The sequence below is a fragment of the Haemaphysalis longicornis genome, unplaced genomic scaffold (genome assembly GCF_048455015.1).
Source record: "Haemaphysalis longicornis isolate Haplotype H1 unplaced genomic scaffold, Haemaphysalis longicornis Haplotype H1 scaffold_12, whole genome shotgun sequence".
In the NCBI taxonomy this organism is placed as follows: Eukaryota; Metazoa; Arthropoda; class Arachnida; order Ixodida; family Ixodidae; genus Haemaphysalis; species Haemaphysalis longicornis.
In genome coordinates this window covers 94,566,363-94,584,234 of record NW_027526225.1, presented here as the reverse complement: position 1 = coordinate 94,584,234, position 17,872 = coordinate 94,566,363, and the positions used below count along the sequence as shown (strand labels likewise).

Sequence of the window (17,872 nt, the reverse complement as noted above, 5' to 3'; positions counted from 1 at the left end):
ACTAGCTAGAGGGGCAGGCAGCAATAGTGACCGTATGCGTACTGAGTCGGCCCCTATACGTTTAGAGGCTAGTCGGTGTTTATCTTGTTAGTGGCCGTCACGATGACTGAGACACTGAATGTTAGCGAATTGTTACCCGCAAACAGGCCGCTTGCACTGGGTGTGCACGCTTTAGGATGCGAAGTAAAGAGGAACAGAGCGGTAATGTAAAAGGAAGGCTCAGGCTTTGTTGTTGTGATAGCGCAACCTTGACCGCCCGATGAAAAAATCGATGGGATGGCCTACCACATCACGTAGCGATATGCTGTTGACTGGTCCTCAAACTCCTCTTATCCCGCCTCAAACTTTGGAACAGCCTGCGCTGGCATTGCACACAACTAATATGGGTAGAAACAAATAGTAGCCACGCAAGGTTATAGTATATCAATTGTCATATAAAAAAATTGTGCAGGAATTCAGAGAATTATCTACTAATGCGTAGCATTCTTATGCCGCATGTCTTGACTGTGCGTTTTTCACAGCCAGTTTTTTTGGTTTTTCTAAATCCTGTCCGACCAGTTATCTACATTTACGCTATTGTAACGATTAGAAGTGGAACTTTTGCGAAATCTGAATTATTGTGGAAATGCAAGGGTTTACACGATTCGGCATTTTTAATAAATTGTTTATTTTTCCTATTTTTTAGTGTTTCAAAATATTATTTCTGCCGGTTATCTCATTGACGCTAATATAATGAATATAGGTGAAACTTCCGCAAAATCTGCATTTTTGTGGAAATGCAGGTCGTTGTACGATTTGCCATTTTCCGTAATTTCCTAATATTTGTCTCATTTTTTAGTTTTTTTTTTTCAGAACTTAGTCTGACCAATTATCTTAATTTACGTTATTATAACCATATCATTTGAAACTTTCGCGATATCTGCATTTTTTTTTTGTGTGCAAAGGCAGGGCGTTACACGGTCCTGGCTGTCGGGGTACTGGGCAAAGAATGCTACGCATTAATTTGACTAAAATGCTGCCGTACGTCAACAAAGGAAAGCTCGCGTCTCAAACGGCCGGACTCCTGGTGAGCTCAGTTGGTGGAGCACGCGTGAACCTTTTTTTTTGTGCTGAGTATTGTAGACATGCATGACCCATGCCAGAAGCTTCAGTTGTTCGGAGTGGTCTTGCCTATATATGTTTTGTGTTGAAGTGTTCTTCCACTCATTTTTTTTTTGGCCGGGTCGTTGAGTCGAGGGACACACAAATCAAAATTTTCTCGTTAAGGTAGCTAAAAAAAGACTATCACATTGAACTTAGATTGCCAATACCATCGAGATGGTGCTTGACTCAAGGCATCCGTGTGGTGGCTCCCAGCTTATACGCTTTGGTCCTAGCAGCATTCTTATTGGATCCTATTCGTAGAACTACGTACCCCTGGACTGCTAATACACGTGGCTATGTTTGACTTTGGGCTCTGCCTTTGTCTTAAGATCTGCCTTTAATTACTTTGAGAGCCGCGTGGAATCCAGGCCACTGCTTTCGAACTGTGCACTTGTGTTTGCATGCCCAAGAGGCTCGTCTACGATGGGACGTGATCACGTTAATTAACTCTCAATCTCCCAAGTCGTGCTTCTCCTGCACATACCCGCTGCTTGGCATATGGGCGACTCCCTATTACCATCTTTATTGGCTCTTCCCTAACGGGATAGTCTGCGTTGTGCAAAGACTCCCTTCACCATGCATGCTGCAGTTGGCTTCCCTTAGGGCTTTTGGCAAAGATAATTAACTCTCAAAGGTCTCGGCCTTTCGCATGTTTGCAACAAGTTTTTTTATTGCCGCGTATACTATACTTAAAAAGAGACTTAAAAACGTAGGTTCTTGCCATTTCCTAAGAATTTGTGTAGGGTCAGTGCAAAAAAAAAAAAAAATCAGAAAATTTTAAGTAATTCTTGGTGAAATTTTAAGCATATCTTAAAGGACCCCTTGAAGCTTCTAGCCTCAGTTTTAAAACCAATTTTCAGTTTTCGGGAACTGTACCGCTGCAAGAAAGGCAGACATTCTTGGCAGAGTAGTGTGCGTAACGAGGAAGTATCTGTTGGCAGAGAACATTCCAAACTGCAACCGCGTTTCTCATGGCTTATACATACCAACATGGTTTGGCGCGAGTTCAACCTTGGGCATGCCTGAGGTTAGGCAGGAGTGAATAAACAAAAGTTGAATCGTTTTTTTTTAAAGCGCGCATTATGTTTATTATCACAAAGACAAATAAAATATCATCTTTTATCTTTCAAAGAAGGTTCGAAAGCCGGCTCGGTAGGAGCACAATACAAGAAAAAAACAAAAAGCGTTGTTTTGCACGTTGGCTCGAGGGGAACTATTACCTCTCCGTTGGGGTATTTCTCACCGCACACTTCTGTCAACTTCGCCCTGTTAAAGCCTAACGCAGTGGAAAGTGCACGGAGGACACCTACGCTCTTGTTACGAGGTGGCAGTGGGAAAGCATTAATGTCCATTTAACACCGTTTGTGCTTTTAGAAGTTTCTAGGTGCGAATTACCTTCCTATACATTTTGTGTGGTATATTTATTTTCCCCATTGAATGGCGGCAGCCTACTTTTCCGGTAGTGTTTTAGCTGCAGACAGAAGTCACTTGCACGATATTGCTTGGAATTTGTACATTTATTCTGGCGAGGTGATTTTGGTAACATTTATGGGGAGATTGAGCCCCTGATGTCTGAATTTTCGGTGATGTTTGGTTAGTTGGACAGGTGGATGTTGGGGGTCTGTTCCTAGCATTGCAAGGCAGCGGCATCCATAAGCGGGGGGTGGGGGTTTCGGGCCCATTTCCCGTCGCATCGCTTGGTTATATGTAAAGAACATCGGTACACACTGCAAGATAAACGTTAATGTTTTTGTGTCGTGGAAGGTTATTTGTGAAATAGTTCACCGAGAACTCGTTCGGAACTCGTTTGTGCAACTGAGTGTCGCCCACCGTCCAAATGTGCCAGACAGGGCTTTTCCAGTGACCGAGCACTGATGACGAGTGCATGTTCATTAAGCGAGGAGCATGTAAATCCCGTAAGTAAATATTCAAACACGACCTCAAAAGTGCAATTAAAGCACCAAAAGATAGCGATCATTTGTGCTGTTCCCAAGCGGTAAATTTTAAAAGCAGAGCTCTTGTCGTAGGTCGAGACTTTTCGTACATCAGATGAAGGTCGTGCATCACGCAGGGGTAGGAGCAGGATCCCGTATACACCGGCGGCCTTTATTGGTGGTCCTGGGAACCACCGACGGTTCCCAGACCCACCGATAGATGGCGCAGTGGTCTCGCCGGGGGATTTGTCTCTATCCGGCTAGGGGAGCGAGAGGAGAGGGAGCCTCCCACCGCTGGCGTTTAGCTGCCGTTTTCCTTGACGAACTGTAGAATTTGCGATGTGACCGCGCTGCCGCTATCGGGTGAGCGCCCGCTGAGTTATGAGCCGACAGAACAAAACCACAGCTTTGCTGTTTCAGCCGATTTAACACTGCTGCTACTGGGTGCAATTTTTAAATGCAGAGCATTTCTTTAGCTCACGATGTCAGCCGGCGTTGGCGTGCCTCGGCGTCCGCAACAGCCGTTCCAGGTGCGCCCTCTCCCCCACTCCTCCTCTCCCGCATCACGCTACCCTCCTCGCTCTCAACAACAGGTCCGCACCCCTCCCCCTACACTATATAAAAAAAATAATACTTACGGCGCCTAGTTTCGATCCCACGACCCTGCGGGCGGAACGCAAGGTACATGGTGCTCTACCCACTGCGCCACAAAGCCGACACAGAATGGAAGGCTACGAACGCGCCTTATATCCTTGACTCATTCAAACTACGTCAAGCAGCTGCTGGTACAACGCATTCACTACCTGTGGGCGGAACGCGAGGTACATGGTGCTCTTCCCACTGCGCCACAAAACCGACACAGAATGAAAGGCTACGAACGCGCCTTATATCCTTGACTCATTCAAGCTACGTCAAGAAGCTGCTGATACAACGCATTCACTACCACCAACTCCCCAAACACTAAACGTTAACGGAATACACCCACCCCCTATGCGACGCATTTACTCGAGTCCCCCTCGCGGGGAGACGGGCCCTTTTGACGTTTAGTTGAGGCACAAGGCTTGTGGCCCATGTGCGTGAACTGCTGGCTGCGGATGGAATACATAGGGACAGAAACCGACAACATCGCCATAACAGCAGTTTTATCACCAGTTTACGTAAGACTGGCCGCTTTTCATTTCGCCTTCCTTCAGTGCCACAGAGACGCCTTTTCGTGACCCACACTACCTAAATTAGCTCGCGTGTAATTGCTAAACGAATTTTTTTTCTCCTGACCTGCTAATATTCAACGTTTCCGTTCCTAGTGGCAGATCAAGTGGTGGTCCCTCGTGGGTGAGTCCTAGTGCTGCCCTCTGTCGCAGCCGAATCGAACCCTCGCTTCGACGCCATGTTTAAGGATAGCGCCGGTCGGGAATACGTGTGCTACAAGGTGCTGCGCGTGCGTGTTATCGCTTCTTGGTGACTCGCTGCACGTCTCGTGCTTTGTTGTCGCACGTAATGACTGATGAATGGTGTGTGGACTTGTCTGCGTTGCCCCGGTTCCCGTCCGGCTTCGCGGAGACATATTACGCGTACAAAACGCAATCGCAACGGCACCAGGAGCGCAGTTACAAGTTCGCCACCGAATCGTACGTTTGCCTGCCGACGATGAAGACGAAACGGTGCGCCGGGTAAGTACTCTTGGTTTGTTGTTATTTGTATGTGCTTTTGAGTTTGCGCAGAAGTTCTTTAATGGTGCCTAGAATGAATTACATTCTAAAGCCTACCGAGCCATCAATGGTGCCGCACGAAAATCGAAGTTTTGAAAAATCAGTCGCTCGGGCAGCCGCAACACGCGTGTTCCGTTTCACTTCTTGTGCGTTTCTTATTTTATGTAATAAATATTTGGCTCACGGCGCTTGTTTGTTCAAGTAGCGCTGGGGTATCGTGTTTTGCAACAAACAGTGCGGTAAATCGTCCTTATGTAAGCGAAAAAACATTGACGAATGCTCGCTCTTCCGCGATTCAACTTTGCGCTTGTTTTTGTAACAGCAATCCTGGGTCGCTCGCAAAAAAAAAATCCCGTTTTTAAGAAATCAAATAGCACTGCAATGCTGCAGCCCGGTGCAGAGTAAATTTTAGATTGATGGAAGCGTTTTGAATGAAAAATAAATACTAAGGAATTCTTGCCACGATAATGAATGTGCAGATTACAAACGATCGAACACAGTTGGTGATTCATTTTTATAGGACTAACGCTATGGACTGCGTGTTGCGCTTTCTGTCGCGTGAAAGCACACCTGAACGCATCATGCGCAAGCGCATTGTTTGTCGAGGGTCATTAAAAAGGCTGTCATATTTTCGTCACCTTTGCTTGTGGCGCTCGTTCCATTTATTTTGTCTGTGTGAAGACTCTGTCAATTTATTTTACCCACGCTTGTTAACGTGTATACTACTTATGGAGTGTTTAAGGACTCTCTTGTTATGCAGAGCAGGTACTGTAGTCTCTAACATGGCCAAAGACCATGGTGCTCTAGTTGCACACTATGTAAATCATCTTGGAATATTGTTATAATCGTCATAAATGCTTCAACTACCAGCCGTCCTGTTTATTCCCAAGGGTCTGCATTAAAGGCCACGTCACACCGTATTCAAATTTACGTCTAAATGACGGCTTTCTCCCCTTCTCTTATTTGTAAGCACTAGTCTAGTTCTTGAACAGGTAATGTTTCTGTGCCTGTATTGAATTTCACGGGTGTGTTGTTTGGTTTCAGTGTCGCTGGTCCTGCTGTTGCTGTGCGTTGTGCCTGCTACCGGAGCCTACGAAACAGCTACCCCCTCCTCCCCTTCGTTCTACCTCCTCAATTATGTACTGAAAATGCTCAATAATCATTTATTGCGCTAATTGCAGAACTAAGGCATACAATAAATGTACCTAAACTGCGTCTTTTTCCATGTATCTTTTTTTGTTAGAAGGGCATCTTTTTTTGCGCAGCGTTTTTTTTTTTTTTTTTGCGTGTGCTTTTGGCCAGATAATCGTCATTTATGGCAAGAAAAATCGCGGATCAAGCGATGGTTCGTGTTCGGCACGGAGTTCGTTCACGCGACCACTCGAACTCATTTTGCCCTGCATTTGGTGTGAACGCAGAATTCTTACATCGCGTGCAAACTTCTCTTCGTTGTGAGAATGTAAAAAACGGAATCTTTCAAACAGTACATAAAGTACGTCCGGACAGGAACTGTAGCAGCGACGTTCGCCTTGAACTCGCAAAGCATGTAAACACAGCGGTTGCACCCTCTATGTTCAAGCCAGTTGACACTCCTGCCTTCCGAGGGATCAAATAATTTCAAACACCGGACCAGCAAGCACGCACGCTAATTTATCAGTATTACACGCACGAGCGCCGGCCGTTCCATTCAGCATTCGCTGTAAATCTTTTTATAGCTTCGATTGCGTTCGCGCCAATCACCGAAGTAGTAGTCCGCAATCGCCGCTGCGTTAGCGCGAGGTCGCGTTCGCGCCGATCACCGAAGTAATATAGTCCGCAATCGCCGCTGCGTTAGCGCGAGGTAATTCTGGCATATTGAGACAAGCAGGCAGTTCTTTGGTAACCCCTTTCATATCACACGGACATAATTTGTTGTTGTCATTGTTACGTGAACGAATTTTACACGGATACGATTCGCTGCGCGCGCGACACGCACGCGCGGCACGCACACACGCGCGCGACACGCAATAAACATTAATACTTTGACTTCTAGCATTCTTACCTTTGCCCCTTAAGCATCCTTGTTCCCACTTTGTGTGCAACATGGCACACAACAGTATGTAGGCATCCTGGACGACAGGAAACGATAGATCGCCGGGAACTCGCTGCAGTTCGATGCTCCGCTTTCCAGTTGAACCCTTGAACATGGCGGTCGCGCTCGCGGTGGCCGCGAGAGGGCAGCAGATTTTGCATAAGGCCTATACATGTGGTGCATCCAAGCATCCCCCAAAGTAGTACTACCTAGCCTACAGTAGGTCCCGCACTCTGTTTTGTTGCATGTTTCGTGGTATCCATGGTCAACGCTCTTGCCGGCGTCACCCCCTTCAGCGTTAGAAAAGACGCGTTACCGAGCGTCCCTGCTTTAAGCAGCTTTCACTGTGAGTGTCACCAACACTAACTGTAACAGAAGTAAAGCAGGCTGTCGTGATAAAAATGCAGTTACGCTGTCCACGTTGAGTATGCTCTTTGTATTGCGTGGGAAAATATTGCAAAATCATGCCCATGATGCTGATTCTTGGTTCGTTTTTTGTCTACTGGCCTTTGGAAACTTATTTGTGAAAATTATGCCATGCGTCTGGCCGTAGGGAAGTACTTTGGACTCGTTCAGGCCACCTGACTTGCAACAAAGTTACTTAAATGAACATCTAGTTGTGATGTTCTCCTCTTAGCCCGTTGAAAGTACGGCCAGTGGGGACAAAAATTGCTGCTGGCTCTCAACAGCTCACCTAATGAGCGGTAATACAACGACACTTCTCGGAGAAGCTTTCGTCGCTAAAGTTCAGCGTAAGATGTCACGTGCGGTAAACATCTTATCCCATTGAGCGGTATAGCCCAAGAACGTTTACTACATTATGAGCCCACCGTCGCCGCTAGCTTTCGGGCGAGTTCGCTGAACCGGCACAGGTTGTCTCGGCTTGTAGCATGCTAGTGAAGCAAACCGGCACTGGTTTAGCGTCAGCTGGCAGTGCGCAGTGAAGAATGAATAACAGCAGCCTCACCCAGAAGGGCTAGCACTCGCGGTCTTCCCACAAGCTAGATAAATGTGCGATGCCGCTCGAGCGTATAAGCACTGTAAGCAGCATTCATGGCCTGCCAAGTGGTCCCCCGGGGGGCCTACGGTTTACGACTGCGGCTGCTGAACTGACATGATGGACGTAGTGCAGCGTCATAGTGGTCGCGTACATCTCACTAAACGCTGATGCCGTCATCGCAGATCTGCGTGTATACAGGAGTTATGGCGGTTTCAAGCTTCGCAAGCTCTACAGAAAAAATGTGGAAGAGTGCAACGATATGATGGATCCTGTGGCGTTGTTCCATGCTTACACACTTCGACTATACTTCAGTGATGGTGAGCAAATGAGACGCAATCGTCATGAGTTTGACTTCAGGTTTGAAGCTGCTTACACCTCGCTCTGTGCGGAGAGGTTTCGGGAAGCTGAGCGCTTGATTCGGTGCTTTTGTGGAGAGCTTTACTGGCAAGGAAAGGACAGGTGAGAGGAATCCAACTTTCACCAGCAAAGTATACCAATAGACAGAGGCCGAAAGGAGTACCTGGAAACTGAAATACAAAAATAAGGCAAAGCGAAGAATTAAAGGAGCAGAAGGGTTGGTTGAGGGTCCCAGACGTACCGTATTTTCAAGATTCTAACGCCCACGTTTTTTTTTTTTTTTGCTAAATGTAGTTTAAAGTTTGCGTGCGCGTTACAATCGGGCCCAGAACCAAAATCGGCGTTCAGTGTTACCCGCTTGAGTTTTATGCCAGGAGGAGCTGCAAAAGCAAGTTTAGATGCACAAGGAATGTTTGCTGTCACCAATTGCTCGACTCGATGTCACGTTCTTGAACAATAATAAATACGAGAAACTCAGTGAAGGAGACTTCGCATATTACCCGACACCCAAACAAAGTAAACACAACAGACACGGATACACAGATGCAACAGTATCAACAGGTAAGCGTGGCTAAGCCTCGGCGAAAATGGCAGAGTTCAACCCAACGGGAAAGAGTCACAGTGCGGAAACGAAAAGAAAGGACGCAGTACATGCCTGCTCCGCGCCCCAGAGGTGCACTGGTGGTAGGGGCATTTTTTTTTACGTGAACTGGTGCAGATTAGTGCAGTGTCGTGCAGAACAGTGTGCTACTGAGGATATCAACTAGTAAAAAAAAATGAACATATGTTGCACTGCTTCCACCAGTGCAGCCAGTTCGGGTAAAAAAATGCCTCTGGTGTTGCGGTGTGGAAACGTCCAGGTGATGTGTCGTAGCCGCAGTGCTAGAGTGCGCTCGAGAGCTCCCGTTGCAGCGTAGCGAATGCAGCTCTCTTGGGGCGTCGCAGTCTTCCACCGATGCCCGGCGAGACGACTTCCTTGCGAAGGAGATGTCCTGGAGGTTGCGCCTGTGGAGGAGGACATCTTGGGGCACAGCACGGGTCCTGCCGCCCGACCGCCGTGTATCCCGGTCACGCTCCACCCTCCGACCGGTTGTTCTTCTTCTCGGGGTCACGTCTGCCGCTGGCCGCTCTCGCTGGCAGCCTTCTATTGGCCAGCTCCGGAGTGGGGGTGAATGGCCCCGCAAGACGCAGATGATGATGGTACTCTAGGCGTGTTTCGAGCTTACTTTGCAGCGCGCGTCTTGGTTATCGTCGTCCCCTTCTTTTTATCGGCGCTTATTTTGGTTCTTGGGATTTCTTGGCATGACAGTAGAATAAAATATGTTGTGCAGGTCAGTGGTATCACACCTTTTAAATCTGCGCGGTAGATACGGCGTATTATATATTTTTTTAAATTATCCTCTGTAAACATACCTTCGCGTTACAATCACACGTGCATTAGGATAGTGCGAGTGCGGTACATGCGTGTACATCCGAAAACGAACACTTGACAATGCAGACACTCATTTACGTGATTGTTCTAGGGAATGTGGAAATTGCGGTTCTTGACCAAAAGTGAATGCGTTGTATCAGCAGCTTCTTGACGTAGTTTGAATGAGTGAAGGAAATTTCGTCATTCTTGCGTGTTTCGCTTTGTTTACAAAGCAAGAAACGCAAATGCTTGCGGAGTTGTTAACTAACTAACTAACTAACTAACTGACTGACTGACTGACTGACTGACTGACTGACTGCAACGGCTTACTTGCACGAATGCTTTGCTCTGTGGACAGCCAATGCACTCGCCATTTGTACAAGGGCGGCACGCACACACACAGCTGGCTGGCGCCGCATCTTTTCAAAGTGCTACGAGTTGTGCCGCGCCTCCGCCAGATGGCGCCACGGGTCCCGCGACCGAGAGAAGACGCAGTGAAACATCCCCCTCGCGAGGGGCACGATCAAATGCAGAGCATTTCCGGGGGCGCACGACGTTAAGTAGTTTGCGTTACCTTAATGTTGTTGCACTTGTGGCAACTGCTGACGAGAGAGCGCTCGTCAGCAGTAATTTGAATGAGTCAACGATATAAGGCGCGTTCGTAGCTTCCCATTCTGTGTCGGCTTTGTGGCGCAGTGGGTAGAGCACCATGTACATTGCCTTCCACCCGCAGGGTCGAGGGATCGAAACCGGGCGCCGGATAGTATTTTTTTTATATAGTAGGGACAACGACGGTGCGGACTACGGACGTCAACGCGGGTGACATCGTGAGTTACTGAAATGCTCTGCATTTAAAACTGTCCAGAACGATGCATGGCGCTTGCAATGAATGTCTCCAAAATGAATACCTTTTACGCTATACGCCAGGTGATAAGGTTTATAACAGCGGTGCCACGCTCCACAGCCGTAGAAAACCTACAACTAAATTAGCAGTTTCATGTGTCTTTGTTCTGTACTTTTTTTTGGCCACTGTCAGCGATAGCTGACTCAGGAAGCAGAGCATAGGAGGGTAGGCCACGAGTCAAGGCAAGGTCTGCGGGACTTCCCATGCCGACATTTTCATTCTTAGTTTTTGGAAGAGAACAAAGCAGACCTGAATGTCGCTGTTTTTTATACTTTATTCGAACACGAAAAAAACACTTTGTTTTGGGAGTCCGCGTGTATGCACACGTTTTAGCCATCTGCAGGCTCAAAACGTTTGCGGGTGTCATGCCTTTAGAGACAATATTATTGCGAAAAAAGCTGAGTCCAGAGCCCGTCGGGTACACAAATGTACAGCGGGTGTTTAATAGCCCATTGCCGAAATCAAAGAAATAGAGGATTGCGCATGCAGTCAGATCAATTCGGTACACAGCTTCTTGGCCAATCTTCCGCATGGTTAAATACCGTTGTCCAACAGCCAGGCAACAAACTACCAATTTTTCTAGCAAATATTTCTTCTCGTCGTTCTCATTGTTTTCATTGTAGGTTATTTCCCCGTTGCCACAAATTAAATTGGAATGTGAGGTAATTGCTTTCTGAGCACACCAGAATTCAGGGCCGTCTGTAACTCGTACTTTCTTTTCTTAGACTCGCCGTTTTTATTTGCTTTTGGTTATTTTTGGAGAGCGGGAAGGCCACGGTTTTTTAACTTCATGAAAATCTACCTGATAAATTTTACCTTAGAAATGTTCTTTGAGGTTATCAGTGTGAATGAACGTCGAAACCCTAGTGGAAATAAAAACGAAAACAAGAGTCGCATTGAAAGTAAGCGGCGTAATTTTCACGAGCTCGTAGTATTTTTCAAGCACGATCATGCATTTGTAAAAAAGAAAACGCAAGCTGATCGTTATTTGAAGAGACGGCACGGGGTTGCGATTTCTTCTCTAAAAGCGTTCACTAGGGGGGGGGGGGGGGGTGAAAGGTAAACTGTAAGCCTTAGAACACGAGAAGGAAAGCACTGGGTCTTGTCACATAAATTTGAAGAGACTTATACGCACAAATCATAAACGTTACTTGCCAACACATGCGTTAGGGAAAATATAAAATGACAGTCAAGCAGTTAGTGAACGTAATTTGCGAAAGCCAAAGCAACTAGGGCAGAATATATCAAAGGGAAATAAGTGCGTCAAATGAGAAGAGCACACTCCGATGTTTATTCTTATTTTTTTTTTCAAAATTAATGTAACAAGAGAATAAAGGGAAATAGGGCAAATACCTACTCTGCCCAAAACGCACTGCTGCGTACTTGCGGCGGAATATGTTGCATGAAAGAGGAAGAACATGAACCCAAAACCGGGAACAACAAAAATATCAAAATTAGGTAGCAACAGACTAATGCAAGCCTGACATTTGAGCGTGGTTATTATGGCCCGTAGGTCAATTAAAAGCCCAGTACTTAATGTGTTGTTCGGAGGGCACATGGTAGTCAGTTTTATAGTCCTTCTTTGGCTACTATGTTCTCATGATTGATTGATTGTAGGGTTTAACGCGCCGACGCAACGGAGGCGATGAGGCGCGCCGTAGTGGAGGGCTCCGGATTAATTTTGACCACCTGGGGATCTTTAACCTGCGCCGAAATCTCGCACACACGGGCGTTTTTGCTTTTCGCCTCCATCAGAAAAGCGGCCACCGCGGCCCGGAGTCGTACCCGCGACCTCGTGCTCAGCAGCGCAACGCCTTAGCCACTCAGCCACCGCGGCGGGTGGCTACTATGTTCTCCGTTACATCAACTATAGTGTTATTTGCACTGCTTAATATACTTATTCTGTAACGTTCCGTTTGCATTCTCAAATGGTATTTACGGCAATCTGAAATATATAAAAAAAACTTCAGAATGCGTACGGACTTCTTATAGATTGTGAAAACGAAATGATCAATGTACGGTTGATGCCGAGTACCCCTCGGCGTTTTCTATTGCGACCAACGCTTTCCACTGCCATGGTGCCGGTCGATGACGTTGTATTATGTTTAGACATCATAGTGGTGGAACATGTACTGCAGCGCACAGCGGCCTGTTTTGCTAACTACTCTTGTCAGGACAACGCAGAGAGCAAGCACTGCGACGCGTAGCTGCCAATGCGAATGGCCGGGCGCTAGCGTCGTTTGGTCTTAGTGTTGTGTTTTGGCATTAGACCTCTACCAGTACACCTCTGTGGGAACGTGCTATGTCTCGTAGCTAACATGATGTTTAGACACGTCAGTGTGTTGTTCTGGTGTGTTGATGTCGCCGCTAAAGGACAGTCGGCGAGCGGACGGCATGCCTCTGACCACAGCTGTCATTGTCAACGGAAAACATTTTGCGCAGTATGTGAGAATTGTGTGTGTATGTTGGCAACGGCAACAGAACGTTCCTCTAGATAGGTTCCACCTTCCGCTTGGAACGCTCGTGGAATAGGCAACTTGGTTCTACAAACGTTGTAGTAGGGCGCCTCGATTCACGCGTGTCTCCGCCGTACGGCAGTGCTGGCATCGAAGCACCCGACTTGGAGCAGTGGAACGCGGTTAATTTAAATTGACTTGATCAAACCTCTAGCGTGTTATCTCGGGAGGAACGAGACGGTAGGGGAGCAGCATGAGAGGTGAGCGGAAAAGAGAAGGGAGGCATTTACTTGGCGGGGGCGCCAGTCGGCTGTCGTCTTTCGTCGACATTTGCAATGGAACGAGCAGATACGCAGCCATTTGTTTCTTGGGGCACATTCGGCATTCGCCGATCAATAAGAGATGCCCCCATGAGTGTACTGTTCTAACGATTGCATAATTAAGGCACTTCATGGTGAGTTTCGGATGCGTAATAATACAGTAGTGTATTTGAACTTTTGAACAAAATTTGAACAAAATTTGAACAAAATTTCAATTCGACAAAATTTCAATTCGGCAGACTCTGCGTTCTGGTGTTGCATGCCTTAGTGAATGCAAGGGTGGATTTATGAATAGAATGTTTTTTGTTACTCAAGAAGAAACTTTGAGGGGGCCGAAATGTGCTCCTCGTGGTAGAATAATTAATTCAAACGCGGGGCAAAGAAGCTCACTGATCATCAAGCGCTTTAATTGTTCTCTCTTTCTCTCAATCCCCCCCCCCTTCCCATCTTTTAAAATGCGACACCGAAACAAGAGTGCTAACCGAAAGGTGCGTAGGTGTCCGCTCCCCGGCATCGACACCGAAGTTTTGGAAGGCGTGAGGCTGCATGCCAGCAACCATAAAAAATAACCGTGTTATATTCGTTTTTGAACAAACATTTTAAACTGATCATGCTGAGCCACACCTGTGCTTTATGAAACCTCTTGAAGAAGAACAAATCCAGGAGGGAGTTTTTCTGGCTTGGAAATTTGGCCGTGACAGGCCTCTCGCTAGGCAGTGATACCCGGATGAGTCTGAGACGCGTGTTCAAAGCAACCGAGAAGTTAATTCAACAGCGGAGTCGTTTCCCTCTCCGTGTGGTGGTGATCGCCGGGTAGCTCGCTACCTAGCTCGATAACATTGCGTTGGCTGCATAAGCGATGACACTCGCTGGTATCTGAATGGAAGAAACGGGCAAGATACTGTCGGAAAGATTTTGCCGCTGAGGGGGTAAATCTCCATCAAAGCCGTTAGTCGTTATGTGAAAAAAACTCTGTGATACTGGGGGCGGTAATGCCTCAGGGGCGTCAATGTCTTTTTTTCTCAGTAGTATTTTCAAGGTTGACACGTGCAACCCTTAGGAGTTGCGCAAATGTCGGCATGTTCAGAAAATGCCGCTATCAGCAGCGCGTATGGAGCGTGACCACTAGGAAAAGGATTGCTGGGTTGCTCATTATTGCACAAAATGTCGGGCAGCTTCGCAGTATATTTTGCTTCGGTGTAAAAAAATGTCTTACATTTTTCGATGCACTATCAGTTTTCACCTTTTTAGAAATCAGTGCCGAAGTACGTTGGAACAAATGAAATTATAATTCTGTGCCCTTGTGAAGGTGTACCAAAAAAAGTGGGACTTTGGGCAGAGATTTTTCAGCAACGGTTTCTCTGTTTAATCATCCCGACGAATTTACTTTCAACCTCCTAGAAATTGGGGTGGTGCAAATGTGCCCGAATTTTGCATTTTATTTATTTATTTATTTATTTATTTATTTATTTATTTATTTATTTATTTATTTATTTATTATTAGAGTACCCTCAGGGCCTTTACGGCGTTACAGAGGGGGTGGGTACAGTGCATGAAAACAGGTGACAGTGTAGAAGTACAGGCAGTATGTAAACACAAGCATATTTCTGGAAACCAGGTTACTGCATTACATGTACAGCATGTGAATTCTTGAATGATGCAGGATCTTCAATGGACACAATGTGGTAGGAGAGGTGGTTCCATTCCTTAGACGTTTTGGGGAGAAATGAATCGGAGAATGCGTTGGTGCGGCCAGATGGAACGGCAACCTTGAACGGACGGTCGATGCGGGATGATATGTATTTGTTATTTGTTCACAATAAACATTATTATTTGTTCACAATAAACAAAGGGTGCAGAACTTTTAGATATTTGTGTACAAATACGTAGCATTGTAAATGCCGCTTGTTTTGAGTGGGAGTATTTACAGCCAACTTTTTGGGGTTTTTTTTATTTCCTACGACACACCATCTTCATTTGCGCAAATATAACGATTATATTTGAACTTTCGCGGCATGTGCAATATTGTGCGAACGCAAGGCAGTATACGGCTACCATTTCCCGTATTTTTATGTTTTTTAGTTTATCTTTGTTCCAGCAATTATCTACACTTGCTCTATATAACGATTACATTTGGAACTTTAGCAAAATGTGCATTATTGTTGAAATGCCAGAGGGTGGCACGTACGTTTCCCGAGTTCCCCTAATTTTGTTATATTGTTCTTATTTTTTTAGTTTTTCAAGATTTCATTCGAGCAATTAAGTCCATTTACGCTAATATAACTATTACAGGGGAAACTTTTGCGAAATCTGCAATGTTGTGGAATTGCCATGCCTTATAGTTGGGGCATTTTCGGTATTTTTTATATTTATCCTATTTTAAGTATTTTTTATAATTTCGTTCGACCATTTCCCTCAATTTACGCTATTATAACTATTACAGGTGGATTTCTCGCGAAATTTATTATTGTGGAAATGCAGCGCATAACACGGTTTGCATTTTCCGAAATTTTCATATTTTTATTATTTTCCAAATTTTATTGTTTCGTTCACTGAATTATCGTCATTATCGCTATTATAACAATCACAATTTAGAACTTCCGCGAAATCTGCTGTACGGTGTAAATGCCATGCGTACACGGTCCGCCATTTTCTGCAAATGTTATATTTTTCTCGTTTTTTTACTGTTTCAAAATTCATTTCTACCAATTACCTTGTTTACGCTATTATAACGATTACAGGGCGAACTTCCGCAAAATATGCATGATTGGGAAATACGGTTTGCCGTTTCCCGCAATTTTGTTTTGTTATACACTATTTTTCAAAATTTGATTCTTAGTTCTAACAATTATCTTCATTTACGGTACTATAATGATTACGCGTGAAACTTTCGCGAAATCTGCGTTATTGGTAAAATACCATGCGTTGTACGGTGTTAAAAGTCTGCGTGATTTTTTTATATATTTCTTCTTTCTTCGTTTTTCAAAATTTTGTTCTACCAATTATCTTCATTTACGCCGCTATAACGATTATATGTGGAACATTCGCAAAATCTGCATTATTGCGGAAATGCAGGGCGTTACAAGTTTCGGTATTTTTCGCATTTTTTATGTTTTTGTTGTTTTCGGTTTTTAAAATTTAGTGCGACGAGTTACCTCCATTTATGCTATTATACCGATTACAGGGGACCTTCTATGATACTTGAATGTTTGTGGAAATGCAGGACGGTGCACCGTCCTGGCTGTAGGAGAATTCGGCTAAGAATGCTACGCATTTATAATTAACAGCAGGACAGACAACAAAATAACACGGCAGATCCTGTTCTCACTTGTCCTTGGTGAATTATGCTTATTCACTTTCGCACTGGTAAACAATTTAATTAAAACTACCGACTTCCCAACACTACACCCTGCCGGTTATTCCCTGTTTGTAGCATGATTCATTGCTTTTGTGACGTACGGCTTCTGCTCGAACGCACCGCATTGCCCCCCCAAAGTAATTTCCTACGTCCTTCAAGCCCTGATTACGCATACTTAACTTGAATGGGGTAAAATTGTCTTCAAGGCGCCCGTTTCGAGGACCCCACTTGTGTGACGTTAGTGCGGACTCGTGCACGCTTCGTGACTTTCGTTAATGACGCTTCACCGTTAGAACGACAATTCTGGGCGTTCTGGCGCGTTAACCGTTCCGTCAACACTAATTGAGGTCATTTAGAAGTGCGGAAGTGTTTCTCCTCGCAATTAGAGCCTGCGTTTTTCGCCATTGCTAGTATTTTCTTTCGATAAAAGGAGAGTAAATAATTACCTTATGGACAGCAGCTGTGACGAGGTTTTGCGACGCCTACGCCACTTCAGCTATTTTCGAACCAGAATTACTGTAGTGTGCTGCGACGCCAACGATACTTCATAATACGAAAGGAACGGGTATTACCAACGGAAGCATTACTTCATGTAGCAGACGGGGGTTTCTCTCCGTAATATTTTCCCTGATCCTAATAACTTGTGCTGATTACGTTATTGAGCCATGTTCAATCAAAAGGGGAAGCATATGTGTAGATTAGTGGAAAATTAGGCACGCTGCAGAACCCTGAACTAACTGGGCTAGCATAATCGAATAATGTTTAATAATGCGAAGAGCTGCGCCCATCGGCTGCGTTGCCTGAGTGGTCACGAAAGCCGGAATCCTTGTGGAGAGAGTAGTGCCTAGGCACCATCGAAATTGACCCAACGGCGTTGAAGTGGGCGAGCGAATAAACATAATGCGGGCCCACCTTCCTCAGGACGACTGCTACATCTACCTTTATTGTGGACATCGGGATGGAGTTTATGTACGCCAGTATGTTTTCATCGTTTTTATCTTTTATCGACAGGCAAAAAAGAATGCGCAATACTTTTCTGACGCTTTTATTTTTTGTATTTTGCTTGTTATGCAACACTGGTCATTGTGCTTTAAAAACTCCGATTCACGCCGCCGCAGTGTCCAGCGCACAGATTAGCAGACAGGTAACTTTCTAAATTAGTGAGTTCACTGGATCTTCGAGACCCATGCGTAGCAGGTGTGGGGAGGG

The 17,872-nt window shown here is 45.5% G+C and overlaps 1 protein-coding gene across 1 annotated transcript in view; it reads left to right on the top strand.

The window, feature by feature from the left end:
- Positions 1–9,538, top strand: part of LOC144162080 (uncharacterized) — a 171,167-nt gene extending 161,629 nt beyond the window's left edge. The window contains exon 3 of the mRNA XM_077692588.1: positions 9,160–9,538. Coding sequence (XP_077548714.1) covers positions 9,160–9,423 — 264 coding nt within the window. The 3' untranslated portion in view covers positions 9,424–9,538. The remainder of the gene's footprint in view (positions 1–9,159) is intronic.
- The last annotated feature ends 8,334 nt before the right edge of the window (positions 9,539–17,872 follow it).